Source organism: Passer montanus, unplaced genomic scaffold (assembly GCF_014805655.1).
Source record: "Passer montanus isolate IOZ18808 unplaced genomic scaffold, ASM1480565v1 scaffold10, whole genome shotgun sequence".
In the NCBI taxonomy this organism is placed as follows: domain Eukaryota; kingdom Metazoa; phylum Chordata; class Aves; order Passeriformes; family Passeridae; genus Passer; species Passer montanus.
Genome location: NW_024356505.1, coordinates 13713092 through 13735691, shown reverse-complemented (window position 1 = coordinate 13735691; position 22600 = coordinate 13713092). Strand labels below are relative to the sequence as shown.

The window sequence follows — 22600 nt, the reverse complement described above, 5'->3', positions numbered from 1 at the left end:
AGGGCAGTTATGCAGAGAAATTCTAATCACGGTCTAGGGAACTCCTTTCGCAGAATAGCTGTGTGAAATGAAAGTTTGCATAATGGCCAAAAACCCCCCAAATTAAAAAAAGGTTAAAGAAATCACAGGAAAGAACTGAAAGAAATTGTAGTCAACTTGAAAGTAATGAATGAGATCTGCTGGTTCCAACACTAGAATAATATACTTAAGTTAATAGACGTGTATAGCACCTGAGAAAAGAAAATAGTACGCAGTAATAGTCTCCTTAAAAATAATAGTCAGGGATATAAATCAAGGCAGAATTTCACCCGGGGTTTTGTTCAAAAATGCTGATAATCTTGAGATGCAGTCTAGGATGTCAATATTTTTGGGGGTTTTTTTGAGTATTTCTGCTCTTGGTGTTGTGCTAATAAGTGCTATGGAGATATGTTACAACAGATGATGATGCAAATGGAAAAGACCAAAGAAAACACAGATATTAAGATGCGTGTTTTACCTGAAAATACGAATATTCTAAAAGGGTCCCACTGACATGCTACACTGACACATTTTCTTGCATTTAACCTCCAGCTCATGAATTTTAATAAGAACAATAAGTATTTCCAGTTTGTCCATCTCCACTGAATGTTCTCTTTTTTCTTTCATGTTGTTTTTCCATCATTCTTTTCCAGTCATTTTTAACATTTATTATGTTTTAAGCATCACAAATCAAAATAAAATTTTGAAAGTTGATTTCTGCTTGAAATGGGAACCTAGGATCTATAATTTCTTAAAAGCAAAACATTTCAAGGGCTGAGCTCACGGTTTTGAAGACAGCTATGTTGTCTGGTGGATATTTGGGCAGCGAGTTCCCAGGGACTCTGAGCTTTCATATACTGAATTGCACTGTCTTGGAAGAATGGAGATCTTGGTAGTCAGGAAGCAGCAAGTATCTGTAGGGCCAGTTGATGAAAACTCTGGGATCCTGATGTCTAGATCAGCAGCCAAAGTCTCAAACCCACTTTGTGAAAAAGCCAAACACGTGTCTACAGTGCGCAACATTTCCCAGGATATTTCCATTTTCAGCAGGTTAGTTTTCTTTGAAAGAAAAACTGCAGACCAGAAAATATCCAGCTGTCATTCTCACCTTATTATCATTTCTGCACAGTGGGCCTGTACACACAAAATACATCATTTTATCATGTTGCTGCTTCCAGCTTCACAGATCATACATCGGCCTCTGCTCAAAGCCAAATCTGCATTTACCTTTCTAGGCAGTTTGGAAGCCTATTTTATTGCAGCATACACGAACCCTTCTGAATTCTGCAATAGATACTCTGGGTTTTGTGCTAATACAAATTTTTCCTTGTCATAACATTGGGAAGCAGGCATTCAGTAACCACACTGACATCTTGCTCTTCCCAAGACATTCTTTGGGCAGGACATCAACAGTTCATGTTGTATATCACAGCAAAGGGTGTCATGCCCAAAAGGGTGTCATCCCCAGTGGTGCTTGAGGGCAGCTTTGCACAGTATGAAATGAAAGACAAATAAAAGCCAACAATATCCTCCTCTCCCCTGCCAAATAAAGCATCAGCTTAAGAACTAGAAAAGAGCTGTTCAAATTTTCTTGTGTGGTTACACTATGTTTGTTCTTTAACAGTAAAGTAATGAGCTTGCTCTTGGAACAGAGAAGTCATGGTCTTATATTAAAGAACTGTGGTTTTCCCCTTCGATTAGCAAAAAAAAGAATGAAAAAATAAAAAATTGCCGTCAAAGTTTTGGGATGGTACTGAACCTCATTGACAAAGAAACCATAACATATCAAACTTAAAACCTAAAAGCGACAAGACGGAAAGATTATAAATGAGATAGATAAAGAACAGAAAAGCTGAGTGCAAAAATGGGAGGGACTTCAGGGGAAATATAAGAATTCTAACACTGGGCCCCTGCCTTAAAGTAATACTTAATTGTATGGCCTCAAATATTTTACAGTGGGGCTTTTTTTTTTTTTAATTAATATTCCTGTGCAAGTGAAAGTGCAGAAAATTAGCTCTAATTTTTTTTTTATTTGATTAAAGGATCCTGTGTTGTTTTTATTACTCCAACAAAAGCTCAGTATTAAAGAAAAGTCATATCACTTAACTTTTTCAGCGTTCTCATTATAAGCTCAACTCCTTGGGGCTCTGCATATAGAGAATAAAAACACATTCATTTCATGATTCTTCAGCTAACATAAAAATGTGCCATAGTCATTTCAGAGCTTCAGTGCTTACATCTAGACAATAGAGGACATGTGTATTCGCCTTTATAGAATATTTGAACATCTAAACTAATCACATTTCAACAACTTGAAGAGTAGAAGGTCCCCCTTGGGATTTATTTTCATGGTAAAATCATACTCCAGTTACATTTTTCATCTTTTTATTTGCCTACATTTTGCTTTGCTGATTTTTATACAATTCCATTATTCCAGGATGAACCAAATTTGCTTATAGTTCACTTTTAATTTCAAGTGACTTTTAAATTGTTGAACCCCAAAATTATATACATAATTTGGATTTTCCCAGCAAAAATCTGCACATATGCACAAACAATATTTTCCTTTAGAGTCCAAAATGGATATTCCCAAGCAAATATTTCATGTGCTATTTTGATGGAAATATCTAGACAAGCATTAACATCACTAGATGTCACTAAACCGTCATTTCCTTTTCAAAGATTCTACATAATTGTTTTCCATTTGGTAAGACATTCACATTTCCGTCATTTAGTTTTCATCTCTAGATATGACTTTGTCTCCTATCACAGCTTTGCTTGTCATCTACCTTATGTGTAAACCTTTGTGTTCTACACTGCAGTTTTGGGGAGCTTTTCTGGTCATTGTGCATAACTGTGTGGGGGCAGGTAAAGCCTTCTTGTGCGTTTGTTTTTATTAAGTGCTCAGTTTTCACATACTCCAAGTAACACCAGAACTTTCATTTGTGGAATCTTAATGCATTATTTTAAACTAAAATATTAAAAATTTTCTCCCTCTTGAGAATATGTAAAGAGACTATTCATATCTGGATTTCTGGGAAACTTGCTTTATGTTTCATATGTACCAAATTATGTATTCTGCTGAAACTTTTTGGAGGAAGCAGCAAATAAATTTGCAAGAGCAGAAGGGCAGCCATCCCTACAGTTCTCATGTCCTACTTTTCAACCAGTTGAACAGCATTGCCTCTTACCTGCCTGTTGCTGATTCCTGGAATTCCAGTTATCTCGTTCTATGTTGTCGATACCCATATAACTCATTTTCATGCCATGCTCAACACTACCAGAAAAATTGGCATGTGCCAGAATATACAGTGGTACCACAGCTTATTTAGAAACAATCATCTGGGTTTGTGTCTTGCTTGCTAACACTGGAAGTGCATTTGTTCTGAATGCAGTAGCTCAGCTTGTCCAAGTGTAATCATTTTAATGCACTGCCTGTGCCTGAAGAATGCATTGCTTCTGCCTTGCCACCAGCCTCTGATTTGTTGTCTGTGTGGTGTGGAGCACACTTTCTTTGCTTGATAGGATTTTAATATAGCCGTGACTCTTACTAGTTCCCAGAGGGTACATTTTGCTATGCGTCTTTTTGATCCATGTTTTTCCTGTCTGTTGGTGGCATATATATGCCTATTGAACAAAAAGCAAAACTTTCAAATTAATTCTTTTTCACAGGGCATTAGCATTTTGCCTTCCTATTTAAGCTCTTAGTTTCACCTTAGTTACAGATGCTTCACCAAAACTTCAAATAATTCCTCCTTCATTTTCAAGATCCAAACCATTTCTGTCCCACACATAATTAGCCTGGTTCAAACAGCACTGGGAACGTTTGTGTATCTTGGAAATTAGGCTTTCCCTCTAAAGAACCTCCATGGACATATATAAATTCCTTTTAAATTTGACATTACTAGTGAGAGAATTATTCAAATTAAGCCCCTAAGAGCCCAGCTAGGGTTTAGGCAAAGAAGAGGTACAAACAATATTTCTGAACTTCTAAGGACATTGCTTTAACAATCTCCTTCCATAATTGAATGAGGAGGTGACAGTACTTCTTAACCAAACATTAGTGACCAGCTTTGGGAAAAAAATAATAAATCAATGTGCCCAAAAATATTTTTTAGAAATGAAAACACAACAGAAACAGAGAACTCACATTCAAGCATGAAGTTTTCAAGGAACTTAAACTCATTAAAGAAGAGGTAGTCATCCATATATAGAAGCATTCTGAAGGAGGCAATCTGGTGCCTACTTCCCATTTGATTGAGCTCTTATTTGTAAGGGTTTCCAAGTATTTTTGTTCTCTAAAAAGATTAATCCTGAGCACAGATATACATCTATATTTTAAAAACCCAGTTATTTTCACACAAAAACTTGGCTGGTGCTAGCAGCTGTAGGGAAACATTTTAAAATCTGTCCAAATTATTGTCAATAAAACATCCCTGAAGAGAAATCCATTTTCTTTAATAGTTTCCAGATGTAATATTAAGAACAGGGTATCCATGAGGCTGATCTATGTAATTTATAGTTGGAATATTTTCTTCTTTGTGTTCACAGAGTCACAGAATGGATGAGGTTGGAAGAGACCACAGTTGGTCATCTGGTCCAACCACCCTGCTCAAGCAGGGCCTTCCTAGAGCACAGGGCACAGCACTGAGTCCAGACAGATCTTGAATATCTCCAGTGAGGGAGACTCCACAACTTCTCTGGTTAATCTGATCCAGCGCTTGGTCACCTGCACAGTAAAGAAGTTCTTCCTCATGTTCAGGTGGAATTTCCTGTGCAGCAGTTTCTGCCCAGGACCTCCTGTCCAACTGCTGGGTGCCACTGAGAACAGCCTGGCTCCGTCCTCTTGGCAGCCTCCTTTGGATACTTGTAGAGATCCCCTCTCAGTGGTCTCTTGTGGTATTACTACACGGCAATGCAGTGCTGTAAAAAGCCACGTATACTGAATTCCAGAAACTATTTGCTCAAAATGAGACATGGAAATAATGCTTATAAGAAAAAATTACAGAAGCTATTGCACTTTTATAAATGCAGTACTGACCTCGGCAGAAAAACTCCATTTGGGGAATTACTGTGAAAAGGTCCTTTGATCCAAAAACTTAACAAAGATTTTTGCTTATGCCAGGTGGGAGATGCATGGGTTTCAGAGCAGAAGCACTCATCTTTTCCCTCAGAAGTTCCACATGGGCTCAGCAGATTTTACACCACTGAAGAAAAAGGAAACCATTTTTACACATTTGTTAGGAATGCTAAACTCACAGCAAGCAAAATCCCTTTGCATCTGCAGTCTTCACCACTACTTTTTCTGTGAAGTTTTACCCAATTTATTGCTGATTTACCCTTTTCTTTTAAGAACACCTAAGCCATATCAATTATTGTATTTTATTAAAAAGTGAACAAATTGTTAGAAATATGGTTAATATTTTAAAAGTTAAAAGGTTTAAAAGTTGTCTGAAAACAACAGATCATTTAGGATTAGGAATATTTTATTGTACTTTTGATGAAGAAAACAAGGCATACCAGGACACTGTTTATACTGTTTAAGCAGTGTACTAATGCCTCAAATTACATTTCTCTGGGGAATCTTTGTGCATCTATATTTTGTCTTTGCTCTGGTCCATTTCCATAGCAACATGTTTGTTCCTATGGAAAATGTGGGTGAATACTTTCAAATTGAGCCTGAAAGTTTTGAAACAAGGTTTAAGTTGTCTGTAAAATAATTATGAACAACAGTAATTTCAAAAACCTTAAAAAAATAGACATAATTTTGCCATTGTTTCTTTTACCGTACTCTAGGCATGATTAGCTCTGAACAATCCTTTGATCTCTTTCCCATGATGTCCAGACTGGGAGCAGGCTTATCCACATGACTTCAGCAGCTGTTATAAAATCTGGCGGGGAATTTTTCATTCCAATTTCAATGGCTCACTGTATTCACTAATTATGTTGTTATATACACACACATTCCAAATTTTTACTCAGAAGCTGTGATCTACACTTACAGAAACCCCTAATAAACAAAAGTCCCATGAGGAGACAGGGGAAAAGAACAGGGCAAGATGATTTTAAAATTACTTTCAAAATAATAAAGTTCATTTTAGAGGATCTCTTTAAACTCTAGCCAGTACCACTTCCTGTTCATATCTGTCACAGTCCACTCTTTCAACTCAGGAAAAGATTTTATAGCTGAAAACCATTTATTGCTACAAGAGAATAGTGCTAAAATAAGTTTTTTTAAAAAAGATAACTATTCTTTAGCATTAATACTAATGAAAAAAATTGTTGCTTCATTTTCTCAAATGCATGCACTCAGAGAAAAAAATAAAATTGAAAGCTTGTTTGTTTGGTTTGTTTTTTAAGAGGATATTTTCATCAGAACCTGCTGGAAAATGAAATTAACTTTTAAAAAAATCAGAGGAACGAAAACTAAGGAAAAAATATCCCTAATTACATATTGTGGGTTTTTATCATTACTTTTCGTAGAGCAATAGGTCTCTTAAGTCTAGTTGTAAAATTATCCAGCTAATTTTTTGGTCAAATAATTTCAGAAATTCTCTTGGAATTGTCAAATTTGTCTGACCAAAGTTACCTTTCCTGCAATGTACAAAATAACAAGACAGAAAATCCTGTGTGTAAACCGGCACAAAAGAAAGGACCCCTGTTTTGCTTGGTAGGTCAGGTGGTGTCAGCCTATTGAATCCAGCTCAGATTATGCCATTCATACAACTTAGAAAATTACTGCTGCAAAGTTTGAACAAGTTTGCAATATTTTGAGGCAGACTCAACATCTGCATCATCTGGAGATAATGATGCTTTCATTCTCTATGCCAGCAATTCAAGCCTTACATGTGATAGTCAGAAAGTTTTCACAGATGGTCCATTCCAACCTGCTCTTTTTCTGCTTCCCCTGGGTTTCTACTTTTTTAGGCATTTCCCATGTGCCTCCTTTAAAATCTTTAAATAGGTGGAATTTCTGGTGAAAGGAATGAATACTTTTATTCTTCCTCCAAATTCTTTCCCAATGATGCCACGTGCACATTTGAGCTGGCACGCCCATACTCTGAAAATAAGCATAAAGTTAAAAAGAAAAATATGGACCTGTTTTATATAATAGTGAGTCACTGCTGCATTTTAGTCACAGGCTAAAGACAATAAAAGACAAATGAAGTGTCAGTGATTGAACTGGGAGTAATAGATAGAAGCTCTGCAGAGACAGCATTATCTCTTCTCAACTGAAAAAAACCATGTACATTTACAGGATAGGTGCCCTGCCATCAGCCAATGAAGGCAGCTCTAAAAACTTATATGGCCTAAGTGAACAGGACATGCAATCATGGAAGTGATTCCTGAATATCACTCAGAACAATAAGCTTGAATCATACAAAAAATAACTGAGAAATAGCTACAGAGTAAAGAAAGATGGTATCAATAATTTTTAATAAAAATGTTGAAAGAAATAAATTCCTATTCCCCAGTGGGCGGGGGGGGGGGGGGTGTGGAAATAGCAGTATCTGTAACAATTCATTATTAATAATACCAGCCTACTTTTCCTAGTTCAGCTAGGTAAAAAAAGGAACACAGACAAGGGTGGCAGCTTTGTTTGGAACTAAGTCTGGCTTTCTGTAAGAAAAATGGTGTGTGCAACCATCTTCAGATTTCAGACGGCAATCCGTAAGCTGGATATCCAAAATTATGTTGATCAGTTCCAAAGTGCTTTGAATCCACGACATTTTTGAAAATCTGGGTTCAGTATATCACAGTCCACTCATATTTGTAATTCAGTAATTCTGTTGGAAAATTATATGAACACCTGCAGAAAGAAAGAGGAGCATATTCACCAGAACTGAAGGTACTGAGTACAAATTATTAATCAGGTTTGGGCAGTGTTAGTGTTTTCTGTCCTAAATCCAAGCCGATAAGTATATCCTGTGGTGTAACATCTGTGTACCATGCCACAGTGAAAGCCTTGGACATTTCTCCACCCAGTGGAATATAAATCTAAAAAACAAGACAGTGAAACACTGAAAGAGGTTTGTATGCCACATGAAGATAGGAGAGTTAACAAGCAAGCCAGGAATAAAACAGTGAAATGTGAGAAAAAAGATCAGATTCATTTTACTAAATTATAGTAAAAGTGGAGGATAGATACTTCAATGAGATGTTATTAAAAGGCTAAAGGCCTTTTCCCAACAAAGTAAAATTTGGAGACTCCCCACATAATAGGAAAGAGTTATGGATAAATAAGTTCTTCTCTCCAAACTCATGAACTGTTTCTAAATATGTGGAGCAATCATAGGAAGCCCCTGGGAATACTGATGTGCTTTTGATCACATAATAGCAATGCGACTTTTAAGTGTAGTTATTCTGGTATCTGTGTCATACTTGAGGTTGTATGAGGCTACATAGGATAAGAGCTAAACAGTTGGTGACCTGAGCAAAATAAACCAGATTACCATTGATGTCTTTGGGACTGCATATATTTTGTATAGTCTCATCTCACTCTAAACACTACACTGTCTTCATGAAGGACACAGTGAAAGGTCAAGTTAGAACAGGTCCTTTCCAGAAACATCTTCTTATATATCTGTTAAAGAAAGACAGGCTAGAGAAATGTGCTTTGCACTTGGAAGATAATGGGAAAATAACTAAAGTGTTTTAAAACCTGTAGAATTCCACTCGTCTATTGCATACATAAGTTTTACCTTACAAGAGTGAAAAGAATTCCATGGAGCCAGAACAAGGGCACAACATATTATACCATTTGTGTAAGAGACAGGTTGACATTCCTACTTATCAAAATCATAAGCTAAAAGTTAGAACAATGTTCCAGAATTTGAAACTTGTTAATCCATGATATGCCTTAATTACTACATTAGCTTTTCCACCCTGGGTTGGAGAACTTTTACCCAGAATGAACTACCCAAGCCTGGGTATTACCAGAAAATATTCTGATTTCAAAAGAGGAAAAAAATTATAGTTAACTTCTTGATGGCTCTATGGAATTAAGAGCATGTTACTGACTGCTAGGATAGATCCTAGCTAATTGGGGATAGTATTAACAATCAGAAAAATCTTCCTGTGGAGCATCCATGAGGAATTGAAAATAATGAGTCAGCCAAATTTAAATTTGCATCAATTAGCAAAAAGGATGAACCCTTTAGGCTCCTTAACACTCCAACTCTTCTTGGTTGGCTTTATCACAGATTTCTTCCAGGAAATATTCTTATACAACATTAAGTTGATAGCATGTTTCAAAGTCATGAACATTGATTATAACATTGACATCTCACACTAAACACAGATGTACTCATTAACATAAAATCCTTTATGTGCACCTTTATATACAGACAGGTAGATTTTATATGACAAATATATAAGAAGAAAGACCAAAATGTGCCAACATAATAACAAAGTTACCTACTTACAAATTATCTCCCTGTCAACATTCCCTAAGGCATACCCATTCAATTTAGTATGTCATGGCCTTTCTCCATACATACTCTTCCTTAGCAGTTGTTCCTGAAAAGGCTTATCCAGAAAGGTAGATGTAATTTCTGCTTTTTCTATTCCATCACCTCTTCTGCAGCTCTGGCCCTCTGTTGTGTTTTGTTTACAGAGTAGGAACACTTGTGCTTTAGTGTTTCCCTCTATTTAATGCTGCTGTATAGCAGACTGAGGGTGTTGTCTAATTTGAAAGCCTTGGCCACTTAAAACGTGGCTGTCAGCAGCAGTTGCTAAGAAACTACAACTTAACTGCTTTCAAACATGGTATGCTAAAGTGCAATTACCCACACCTGCTATTATTATTTATATGAGCTAATGTGTAATTCCTTCGTCACCATACTGGACACGTCCTCTCTTACCTCCCATTTCAATAAGCCCCTTCTTTCTGGTAACTTCTGAGATCATTCTTCATCTCATCCAAACAAGCATTTCAAACTACCCCCATATCTCAAATATTCCCCGAGCAGGGAAATTAACTACAAAATATCTTAGTGTAGCTCAGAACGAGAGCACATAAATGCCCAGCCAGTCACTGTCACTTAGAAAACCATTACTATGAGACAGAGCCTCTGAATAAATTTTCCCCTAAGAGAGATCGCATGTTTGAATAGGAGTGGATGGGCATTTTTCACTTGAAGAAAACGTTTATGAAGTAATAAAATATTTAACTAACAAGTAAGTGTATAATTTAGTAACTCTGTTTCTATTAAGTCAACCCTCAGTGTTTTGATATATGAACAAAAAAATGCCAGTAATAAGGAACATGCATGCAAGTGGAGTGGGTGTCTTATGGGTGTAAAACTTTTGTCCTTAACTTTTTTATCTTGCAAACATCTATTGGTTTCTCTTGAATAAAAATGGCATCTTCTATAGTATTTTGGCTGTATTCCACATCAGCTTAGTCCATTCTGTTTACTAAATAATTTCCACCATGTGAATTAGATGTCGCCTCTTTTGCTTTCTGGAGGTGAATGCAAACCTCTTGGAACCAGTCAAGCAGAGATGTGAATGAGTGGAAGTCTGGGCCAGATAATGGAAATGAACAATTAAAACGCAAAGAATTTGTTAAGCTTGATGCTTGCTCTTTTTCTGCAGCCTGAAATATGCAGCAATGCATGAAAGTAAGGAGGAACAGCCTTAGGAAAAGCATGGCACCTCTCCACAGGTGGGAACAAACAGCCTTGCTCTCCTCTTTCCTTCCACTCTGTTCCCACTCAGAGCTAAGCAGACACAAAGCAGAGAACATGCACGGAGGCAGCTGTGAGCCCCAGTCCAGCTATGCTTTATTGCAGCTGTATATCTTCTGAAGAGACCCTTGCTGGCACCTGAAGATTCAGAAATACTGGAAATAGGGCTTATGTATGTCTCCAGTCACCCACATGGGCTCACACAAAACAGAGAATATGAAAAGGGAAAACGAAGAAAAAATAATCTTCTTAGCTAATACATACTCACACTCAGGCAGACCTTATACTTTCACAAACTCCTTCAAAGCAAGTAATATATTCTAATGTAAATCTTGTTAGTCGCTGAACCACTAGTCATTTAAGTTAAACTAATTGGTTTTTAACATCTGGTTCACAGTCAGGGTACAGTTCCTTGTCTTAATGTTGTATTTGGGTATTTATTCTACACATATGTAGTTTTCTGGCACTGCTATTTTGAACATTTGAGCTTCTCTGTGGGGTGGTGAGGCAATGTATCCTGCATTAGACTGCAGAGGTAAACAACATGATTTGTAGCTGCATGTAATTGTTAATTATGCAAAGAAAAACTTTGGGAACAGTACAGTAAACAAATGAGGTTATTTGTAAATCTCTCATTCTCTAGTTGTAACTTCCAAACTACAAAATACAAATGCAGTCATATTTTCCTGTATGAAAATAGCATTAATTTTAAAAAGGCAAGTTCTGCATCAAAAGATATCATTATTCAGTTATTTAGAAAAATAAAGATGCATTTCTTTCCCTAAGGGAGACCCTTGAGGCTACAGTTTCTTTCAGAGAGCTTTATTTTTGCTAAAAAACATTTTGATACCTCTAGATAACTTAAGAAGACATTGTTAGAATATATTTCAACACATCTACTGGATAACTGCACTGGTGTAGGCTCAGGATAGTTCATTTTATGAAAAAAACAGCAATCTGCCATTTTCACAAAACACCGATTTAGAGCAGAATGGGAATAATAAGTTGGAACAATAATTCCTGAAGACACCATTTGAATGGCCACCTTTGGAGATGCTCCAGAGGTATTAATTTGTGGGAGAGGAAGGGGATCAGCAGTCCCTACTGCCCTGCTGTGATGGCCTTGGGGCAGAGGATGTACATGTTAAGGGACCACCAAGGGTTTCCAACCTCCACCCAGATCTGCAAGTTATCATTCATGTTCTGAGCACAACATGAAGGTACTAGATTGAATCAAATTTATTGCTAGGAGTCAGACATTGGGGTTTATGGTGTGCTTTTAAGAGTTCTTTGAAGGGAACAGAGTTTGGTGGAATGGCAACAGACTGCAGAGAGACTCCTGCATATTCATATATATCTAGTTTTTAAAGATTGTTTCACCTGTATTTTTATGTTTTCCCTTTGGAAGGATTAGAATTCATTCTTCATCATATTTTGCTTGCTAACTGAGGCAGAGACAATAAAACACCACTAATAAATCTAGGGATTCAAACTGCAGCCCTTGGCTGCCACCTAAAGGTTTGCTGTACTTCTTTAGAGAGATACCACCAAACTCCATTCCCATGTTTGGAATGTAAAAATGCTTGTCTATTACCATTACAGGCAACCTCCATGGTCACTATTACTAAAAGAGATTATGGGGTAAAAATATTTTTCCTAAAAAAACCAAAAATCCTCACCAAAACAAAATGAAGGAAAAAAACCCACAGTAGTTCAATGGACTACAGAAAGAATGCTTTCTTGTTTCTGCATGCATTTTCAATTTGAAATAACACCCAAAATCTTAAAAAAATATATAAAAACAAAGCATGCTATTTGGTTTTGATAAAAGAAGACAGCCAGAACAAAGAAACAATACAAACTACTGAGCAGTGAATGGCTCAAGAACAAAAAAGGGGTGGTGTTCTCAGCTACCATTTGGGCAATACAGTGCAGGCAGCAGGCAGTTTGAGTAGGTCTTATGCTCTCCACCAAGGAGAAATTGATCTCTCCAGACACTGAAAATTCAAGCTCTTTGAAAATAGGAGGAGCTGAGATGGAAAATAAAATCCTGGCCAGGGCTTTTTTTAGCACCAACAAGCAGAATTATTCCTCAATTCTCTAGCTAGGTACAACTACCTGATTGTCATCAATTAACTCAAAATCACTGCTCCTTATTCACAGTGTCTGTACTAGCTGGGCAGTACTGGCTTCCTTCAGAGGGTTTTAAAATCTATTATAAAGTTTTCATTTTCAATTAACTGTCATTAGACAGATGAAATCATTAAATCATTCGTTAGGAGACCTTTTTTTAATGTATCTAGAACTTGTAACTTTGCATGGTAAATGTTACACTTTGGTCCTTGTATGAGGGGACCTTCGCTTTTTTTTTTTCCTTTTTTTTGTTTTCTTCTCTTTTTTTTTTTTTTTTTTTAGAAGAATTGGGTATGGATCTGAATAAAAATGCGTGCTCTGAAGTGATGTGGCCAGCAACAAAAAATGTAAAACTAGTAGAGAAACCACCTACAGTTTGAACTTACAGTTTGAAATGAACCCTTTGTATTACTAATGAACTTTTCATGATTTCTGTTATATGTTCATTGCAAATGTTTTACATCCTGGAGTACAAAGAGCAAACAAAAGAATATATTAAGTATGAGATATTTCAAGATAGAAAAATACCCTATACTATCATAGATTCAAAGAAATTCTGGACAACAAAAACCTGTTATTTCCCGTGGTTTGAGTTTTTAAGTTTAATTGTTATTTCCACATCCAACTCCATTCTGACTTTCCACAGGATCTGATCTGTTTTATTTTTGGTTCATCCACTCCCCTTACAGGAATGACACCTCTCATGTTCTTACAGGAACGAGGACTGACAAAGGGACAATGATGCTCTGAAAAATAAACAAAGAATCTACCGAGAACTAGTGGTTTCCACCCACACATGGGAAGAAGCTTAGTGACAGTGTTGTCTTGGCCTCCATTGTAAAAATGAAAACCCACAAGTAATCAGTAAACTCATAACTGTGCATTTTCAAGCTGTGATAATTGTGTATTTGCCGTATTCCCTAGAGGACAGTTAATAGATAAGGTTAAAAATCTAGTAATCTTCTTATGTCCTTTTGAGTGGTCCATGTGTCTGTGTCATCTGTGGCAGGCACAGTTGCAATTGAGGCTATTACCTGGATCACACTTTTTGCAATCATAACATCCCATGGTAGTTATTAGGATAGTTTGTAAGGTAAGGAGCATGTCACTGGTATCCTCTCATTCTGCCTGAGGTGCTGGCCGTTCTGTCCTTTATTTTGGTTTGGTACCTGTATTTTTCTGTTCAGCAAGGTAAAGTTTTAGTTTCATCTGATGTAATGTAATCTTTACTGATTTCAGAGTCAGACAGGACACATCTGCAGATTACCTTCATGTGTTCTGTTTTCTCTTCCAAAGCCAAGTCACATAATTCTGTTAATCACCTGTAGAAGTGTGGACACTTAGAAGACTGATAGAACTTAAATCTTGAAGGAATTGTAATGGCAATCTTTTCTGACCTCCTGTGTTGTACAGGCTATAAAACTTCACCCAGAAATTTAACATTAATGCTCCTGTTTCATCTGTGGTCTGTCTCTCATACAACCACTGAGACTTGAATTCAAGATCAGCCATGATGGAGAATGGTGCCAAAGAAGAAGTTTTATCAGAAACATTTTTCTTCAAACACAGTTAGAATCACTAAATCACTAAATCTGCAATCTCTATTTCCCCTCATCTTCCAGTGTTCATTAGTGTGTCATGTCACATGAGAATTATTTGCTGGTACAATATCACATTAACTAAATTTTAATGGAAAAAATTATTAGCCTGGCTGTAACTTAATTTTGTAAAATACTTTCCATTTGAAATAAAAAGATACTCTCTGGCAAATCCTAAGGTAGCTGTGCACTCTATTCAAGTACATGCTAACAGTGTGGCCTTAATTTTTGTCCTCAGTTCATACTGACTTTATATGCTGCTGAACAATTCAATTACTCCTGACTGCCCCAACTCAGGCTAGAACTGTCTGTTCCCAAAAAATTCTCTGTTCCTTAGCAATACATTAATCCCACAGTCCCTCTCATGCCTTACCCTGACTTTAGTCACAGTTGGTACCAGATGCTTCAGCAAAGGTGGAAATCATCTTTAAAGGAACATGTCACAGTGTGGCTGCAGTGGAAATTTCTGTTCAGCCTTAGAAAGTGACCAGTTCTTGTTCTGAGGTACAAAAGGTTACCTTTGTTATGAACTTTTATCCTGGCTAATGTAAAGGCACATACAATTCATATAAATATATCACTTATTTTTAAATCCTACAAATTTCTACAGCCAACAAATTCCAAGAGTTACTTCTATGTTATTTTTAAAAGAATCTTAGCTTTATTTTAGCTTAAAATATGAGCAGCAAAACCAATAACTACAGTTCCACTGGATCCTGGAATTAGACAACAGAAGACTTACTGATATGAATAAAAAAAAAATTCAGAAGTAGAGATATCTTTCAGAGGAAGGGATAAATTTGTGTGAGGTGCTGCCCAAACATACATGCTCTTATGCCAAAATGAAAACATTGCCAAAATGAATCGTCTGAGGATAAGCAGGATGTAAGAGGTGAGAAAATATATATGCAGACACATATTTGAAACAATTACAAACATCAATATGCAATGTTTTCTTACTATTTCTAAATGTCCCCATCTGCCTCCATTCTTTCCTGACTTCGCACCTAAATATTTATTGATTTATTTTAATTGTCACTTTAGCAGTGAGACTAGAGCAGCAATCTGGTGAGAGAGGGGAGAGGATATGCAGATAAACACCACACAGAGAGCAACCAGGCTGTAATGTGCACACCATGTTTCAAGACTAAGATTAGATGAAATTCTACCAGAGATGTTCAAAACCTTTGATAATTCTGGAAAACCACCCACCTCCTGTCCATGTTCTCCATGTCTCCCACTTCGCCCCTCTGCCACACACACAGAGTTTGCCTGTGGGATTTTTCCACTCATTGGCCACTGGTCAATGCAGCAGCTTAGCTATGGGCAGGAAAAACGATTTGCGCTCATCAATCACCCAGTTACCAACTTCTGCTTTTGTACTGCAGGACACTTTTGAGCTTGATCTATACAGGTTATTCTGAGCTAGAAATGAACTTTAATTTCTTTTTTTCTTTAATTTCTGTTAAACAGCACCAGTGCTGTTTATGAACCATATCTTAACTTTCCCTTTCAACCTCTAACACCTAATTTCCTCAAAAGTTTCTCAGGAGGAACTTTAATCTTTCAGAAGTCCCAAGAAATATTTCCTACTTACTATCTACTGTATTCTACCTACTTTCTACCAGTTCCTTGTAAAACATAACATAGGAAACCTCTGGGAAATAACAAGTGAGCTAATGGCTGTCAGGGGAAAATGTGGGAATTTTCTCTGAAAACTTCCAAAAATGTCAGGCCTACTGTACTATTACAGAAAATTTCATCTGGACATTTGGTAACCCAAGGTCTTAAATCCAGGGGACAGAAAAGGGTAAAATTACCTCTGGAAGGAGGATGAGGAAGAAGATGCAAAGCTGCAGCAGCAGCACTCATGACCTTAGGACTCTGTTAGGGAAGTGAGACACAGAGAAGGAGTAGGTGGGAAAAGCAAAAGGTCTATATCTGAGGATCCATTCAAAGTGACTGAGTGGAGGGAGGATGAGAAGAAAGAAAAACTCTTTAATGCAGATGAGGAAGAAGGCAGAATGGGAGTAGTTGTCTTCAATGGGAAAAAAAATAAAGAGGAAAAAAAATTGAGGAAGAAGAAAATTAAAACACCTGAGGTGTAATACAGTGACTTCATGGGCACCTATGTTGGCTCTCAGCACTAAGTGGAGATTACTTCTCTCTAAGTACCAGAGAGAAAGGTAGGAGACAGGTAACAAGAACTGAAGGAAATAGGTGGAGGTAAAATAAACATATGGAGTGCCAATGTTCTGTGGACAGTTTGAGCTTGCAATAATAACAACAACAAAAAAAGTTTGACTTGCTAAACTTTACAGTGGCTGTTGTTCCTCTGTAAAAATAAAAGTGCTATTTGTGTATGTCACAAACTATTCTGTGAAGTGTGTGTTTTCGGAGTTCAGTTGACTCAGTGTCTGTGGATCTATACCTATATCCATCAATATGAAACCTGGTCCTCAACCATCCTCCATGGAGCTGGAAAACAATATAGCTTTAAAGATGCTATGACTGTTTTTGGGTGGGCTGCAGTCCTTTGTGAATATAAAACTAATTCAAACAATATGCTCTTCTTACTCTGTTAGTTACTGAAGGAAAACAGGAAAATGGCACACAGATTAGTAACACAGGGTCAGGTCTTCAGCCCTTAGGCCAAAGTCCCACTGAAATTAGGTTAATGAAGTAACTTTTCTGGCCTACTATTCTTCTGCCTATTCCTTTCGGAAATCAAGCCATGGGGCCTGTGAGTCCATGAAGTAATATCTGGAAAGTATTCATGACAGCATATAGAAGAATCCCAGGTAAATTTCATGCTTTGAAGACAGACCACAGGGGACCTCATGTCTCTGAAGTCAGAAAGACTCTCAAAATAATGTATTTGCTAAAAGAACACACATCTGTCTAAAATATCAGTTCTGTCACATAAAAATGCAGAGTGGAAATACCAAAAAATCTTAGTGAAACACTGTTATTTAAAACTCTTCATGTGACAACAACTGAAATGTTCTTCTTTCAGAATACATCTGTTCAACTAAATATACTACTGGGGTTTTTTACTAATTACTTCCAGAAAGAGATTTTTAGAGCATTTCAATGAACAACTTCAGCTTTGACCACTTGTTACAATACATATTTTTATGGTTTTGAGTATCCTAGGGGGACTACATAGATAATTTCTTATGCTTTCTTGTGTCTAGAAAAATCATCCTATTCTTTCTTAAACAGAGGACAGAGACACCTTCACTAAGGCCCCCCAAGAGTCAATATACAGATCAGCTGTCTGCACTACAGATCTCTTTGTAAATGAGTGTGTAGAACTTAAAGCACTGGATTTAACCTAGTAAACCCTGAACAGAATGATACCTTCTCACCTGTGAAACAACTGCTCTTTCTGTCTCAACTGCTTGCTGACCATTTCTGCTGAGAACCCATCTGCACTGGCTTTTTTCTTCTTGAATAGTCCGAAATATCTCAGGTTTATTGTCTTATAACACAGTCTTCTTTAGTGGACTTGTCAGAAGCACTGAAGTAGACAAGGATTGTGCTCAGGGATTTCAGGAGGGTTACATACACTATTTTTAATATAAAAATTTTACAATTCAACTGGTTATATAAACAAGGAAGAAGAATGTACCAGCATGGTATTGCAAGTAATTTTCTCAGAAAAGCAGAATGAAGAAATTTATGCCACATAAACCAGAAAAGAAAATAATTTTATAGTTAAAGTTTTCCAAATAAATTATGAATAACAACAATATTTAGATGCAGTATACATAAGTCACCAGGCCGAGTATATGGAAAATAAATAGTGGTATTCCACCTGTCTCTGCATGACATTGACCAAACTGTTAACACCGAGAGGCTAAATGCAAAAAGGTATTGGTTCAGATGGGGCCAAGTTTCATGCAGGCCTACTGAAGTTGCAAACGTAAGTAAGGTTTGTAAATTCACATAAAATGTCCACCTGAAATCAATGTAAACCTTCACAAAAAATTAAATAGATTATTGGACAATGTAGATTACTGTTTTACAGTAAAATGGACCATTTTCTCTTTGTGCCATGTACATCAGGAAGTTCAGTAGCATGGGCTGGTAACTAAGGTAGGTATTAATGAAAAAAATAATGAAAAATACTATTTTGGGGAGTAAAGATTTTGCTAGTTTGGAAACTGGCATTGCCAGTTCTTACAAGAACTGAGGCTAGAAACTAAAAATAGTGTGCAGAGTTTTAGTATCTTATAAGGCAATGCATCACATTTTCTTTTTCAGAATTATAAAACAAAAGCACATTTTGTTAAAAAATGGGTACTGCATTAGGCAGGTGGAATTATATGTAGAATTTTTCTGTATATAACAAACAGCATAGGTGATTGTTCATAGGCTGCACTTCTGAGGAAAAGGCCTATGACTTCTTGGCAATTGTTTTTGGGAGTAGTCATTGATTTTGAATTGTTCAATCATTTTTAATTGATGGATTATAATGGATTTGCACTGACCTTTTTATATGAAACAGATGCAGTTTTAGATTCAAATATTGTAGAAAGAAATGAACCCAAGTGACAGCAAATGCAATTGTATCTGACAGACAAGCATGATTCTTTTACTTAGTTATACTGCAAAAAAATTCAAATTTGCATGTCAATGCAATCAAGTGAAGCCAAAAAAATCCAAAACAATTACTGTACTCTTGCAGGATTCTATACAATTAAAATAGGGAAGCTGAATGAAAGAAGAATTAATTTAACAGTACAAAAATACTTTTTATGGGGATTTTAATTGTGTCTAAGATTCCATGATAATGTAAGAAATCACAAGACTGGATAACTAATACTTCTTATTTCAAAAAGCTTTGATATTAGTTGCAAAATACCAGCAATCTTCCCTTTGCAGTCCTGGTTTGGACTCTCCCCCAAGAAATGGCACATTAAAGATGGTTGGAAACATTCAACCAAAAAAGGAACATGGTTTTTGTAAGAAAAGTTTTGGGGTTTCTGACCAGCTCTAGTTAACTTTTGTTGCATATGCAATATTTTCAAAGCTGTTTCCTGAAAAGAGAGACTATTCACCAACAATGTGATAGACAATTGCATTTTGTTTCAATAAAGCTAATGTAAATACTGGAAAGAAGCCACAGTTGTAACACTTCAAGAAATTTAGGAAGCATGTAATATAATAACACACTTTCCACCACAAAAATTTGTAGAATAACTTAGGCTGGAAAAAGCCCCCTGAGGCCCAACCATCCCTCTGCTCAAAACAGGTTCAATTAGTTCAGTCTGCTTGGGAACATGTTCAGCTAAGTGTCAACTCCCTCCAAGGACAGAGATTCCACAAACACATCACTTCAAGGTTTCATAGCCCTGTGGATAGGACAATGGATTGAGATTTTAAATCCATTTCCAGTCGTGTTAAATTCCTTGTTACAGGAGTTTAGGAGTTACATACTCTCATATGTGACCTTGGATGATTCAGTTTGTTCACTTGCAAGGCTAGAATTGTTATTCAAAACTCCTGCCTAATTACATTATTGCATTATAAACAGTCTAAATAACTTGCTTTGCATTATAAACAGTCTAAATAATATATTCAAAGATGCTATCTCTGCAAAGTAAATGTTTTTAAGTCCTTGGATTTCACCATGGGAAGAATGAAGCTAAAGAAATAGGGTGTTTTACATGAAGTAGCAGACCATACTTTAAACTCTTACAGCAGCCTCTATACATTGAGGCCTAAACCATTGGTCTCTTCAGCTCTTGGCTTTTTTACTGGTGACTTTATTCAGAGTGCATAGTTCTCACACAACATTGGCATCCTTTTCATTATGTTTTCAGGGTTCAAGTTAATGACCAGAGTGGTTTCATTTGGTAACCTTATTATCAGATTTCATATGAAAATGATCCATTTTTATTCTTCCACATTAAACATTATTCTTCCACATTAAGCATTGTCTTTCTGCCCAGAATATGAAATCCTTGCATGACTTCATCAGGAGTAGTGCATGTAATGACTGATTCCTACTTGTATGATGAACAGCCTTTGCTTAGAAACTCAGAAGATAATTCATGCTGTTGAGGACATAGCCATTTTCTTTATGCTGCTTATGATAATTTACATTGTCTAATAAATAGTTTCATGCACAATATATCTGTATGGAATATCAACTTTATTGTTCCTCCCATCAGCACCACTTAGACTATGCAGGTGAAAAATCCAAAATAGAGAGATCCCAGTTTCAGTCACTGTTGCTTCTGCTGGCATTTTGTTTAAAGATATTTCCTCGAATTTCTTGATGTATCATCTGAATCTTTTTTTTTTTTTTTTTCCAGATACATTTGAATCACCACAAATTTGCAACATCATGATCTGTAAAGTACACATTACAGTACAGGAGTAAATTGAGTTTAGTTCACCAGTCACCAGTGTATCTTACTTCAAATAGCACCCAACTGAGTTCTCAAGGGACATGTAGCTCAAGGGACAGTGTTTGAGACTATGACCTCTGAAATCATAAAGCTTTTAGGTAAAGAGTGCCACAATATTTGAAGTCCTGTAGATGCTACATTTCTTTCTGAATGTCATTACATATGGCTTTCTCACATCCCATATCATATCCCCATTTGGGCTGTGACCACTCAAGGAATGATAGTCAGATGTCTGAAATGGGGGATTTTTCCAAAATGAAGCAAAAAAGATGATACATCATTTAAAAACTCCCAAGAGTGGGATTGCTACATTGCCAGTTCTTCCTCACCACTCGAACAAACCCACCGTGCTCAGTTTCTGACCTCTGACATTCAGATGCTAAACCATCTCACGGCTTAGCACAGGATCTGAAAAGGCTTCCGCAGCCCTTTATTCGTAAAGACAGTGAAACAGCACATGATTTACACTGGTTGCATTTGCAGGATTTATTAAAGTTGTACCCTGCATAGGCAGACTTAGATGCAGCATAGAGATCCTTTTAGGATCCTGCGCGCGGTGTCATCTGTGGCCGGTATCGGAAATGAAGGATGCCACAGGGCTGGCCACCAGAGACCCGAGGTCGGCACACTTACCCCGCAACGCAGCCGGGCGGGGGCCCGGCCCCCGGCGTGTGACAGGGCGAGGTGCCCAGGAGGGTTTTACCTAGCGGGAAAGCGCCTCCACGCACAGTCCCCCGGGAGCACAGGGACGGGAGCTGCAGGGAGCTGCTCCGGGGAGCGGAGCCGGGCCGGGCGGGGCGGCAGCCGAGGTCGCACCTTGGCCCGATGGGGCTTTCCTGGCCCGCACGGGGCGGTACTTTCCCGACAAGGTTAACCTTTGCGGTACTCCCACTGCGCCCGGAGGGGTGGAAACTCCGGGCAGAAAACATTCGGGGAGGGCGGTAAAGGAGGGGAGGTGGTTCTAGGTAGTGAAGTTTTGGCGGCCGCACCAGGGGCCGGCGCGCTACTGCCAACGGGACGCCCCGGGGGAAACGGCGGCGTTCCTGGGGCGGGTGGGCAGCGCCGCGGGTTACGGAGGTGCAGACGGCGAGGGTCGCACAAGCAAGCGGCGGTGGGTCACATGGATCGAGGGCCGGTCCAAGACGGCAGAGCGGGGCGGAGCGGCTGCCGCAGGGCCAAAGCGGCGGGCGAGGTGCAGAGGAGGCCGGCGGCGCAGCGCTCTGCCCGCGGCCTTCGCCCGCCTCCCCGCCCGGGGGCAGCGGCCGTGCCGAGCGCGGGGAGCCGCGATCCAAGCCGCCGCCGAACAAAGGCGCGGGCGGGCGCAGTGACTTCAGCGCCGGGCCCGCCCCCGCCCTCGAAACCTGCCCCGCTGCCGTCTCCTGGCAACCTGCGGGGACCCGCGGGCCCGGCGCGCACCCTCCGCGCTGGGGCTGCACAGCGCCGCGCAGCGCCGCCGGCCGCGCTCTCCGGCCCTCCCCTCCCAAACCCCAAATCCCACCCCAGACCCCCCCCCCCGGCAGCCGCCCTCTTCGCCCGAGGGAGGTGCGGAGCCGCCGTCGCCGTTCCCCGCGCGGTGCCAGGAGCCTCCCCGCTCCCCCCAGGCAGCGCGGGGGGCGAGGCGCCCCTGGCCCGCCGGGCTGGAGGCGGATGGAGGGAGCCAAGCTCCGCGCTCGGCCGGGGCCCCTCTGCCGCCGGGGGAGGGCCGGTCCTGGCGGGGCGCGGGGGCGCGGCAGGCGCT

The 22600-nt window shown here is 38.7% G+C and overlaps 1 protein-coding gene and 1 long non-coding RNA gene across 3 annotated transcripts in view; one reads left to right on the top strand and one right to left on the bottom strand.

Annotated features, from left to right (window-relative positions):
* Positions 1 to 4286: 4286 nt before the first annotated feature.
* On the bottom strand, positions 4287 to 6973 carry LOC120502830. The gene is made up of 3 exons (XR_005627603.1): positions 6865 to 6973; positions 5060 to 5225; positions 4287 to 4941 (listed from the first exon to the last, which is right to left on the bottom strand). It is a non-coding gene; the product is annotated as an uncharacterized LOC120502830 (long non-coding RNA).
* A 13942-nt stretch (positions 6974 to 20915) lies between these two features.
* Positions 20916 to 22600, top strand: part of ITGB8 (integrin subunit beta 8) — a 50241-nt gene continuing 48556 nt past the window's right edge. The window contains exon 1 of one of the 2 annotated variants that reach the window (XM_039710695.1): positions 20916 to 21731. In XM_039710695.1, coding sequence (XP_039566629.1) covers positions 21383 to 21731 — 349 coding nt within the window. In that variant the 5' untranslated portion in view covers positions 20916 to 21382. The remainder of the gene's footprint in view (positions 21732 to 22600) is intronic. The other variant, XM_039710706.1, reaches the window with a different exon arrangement.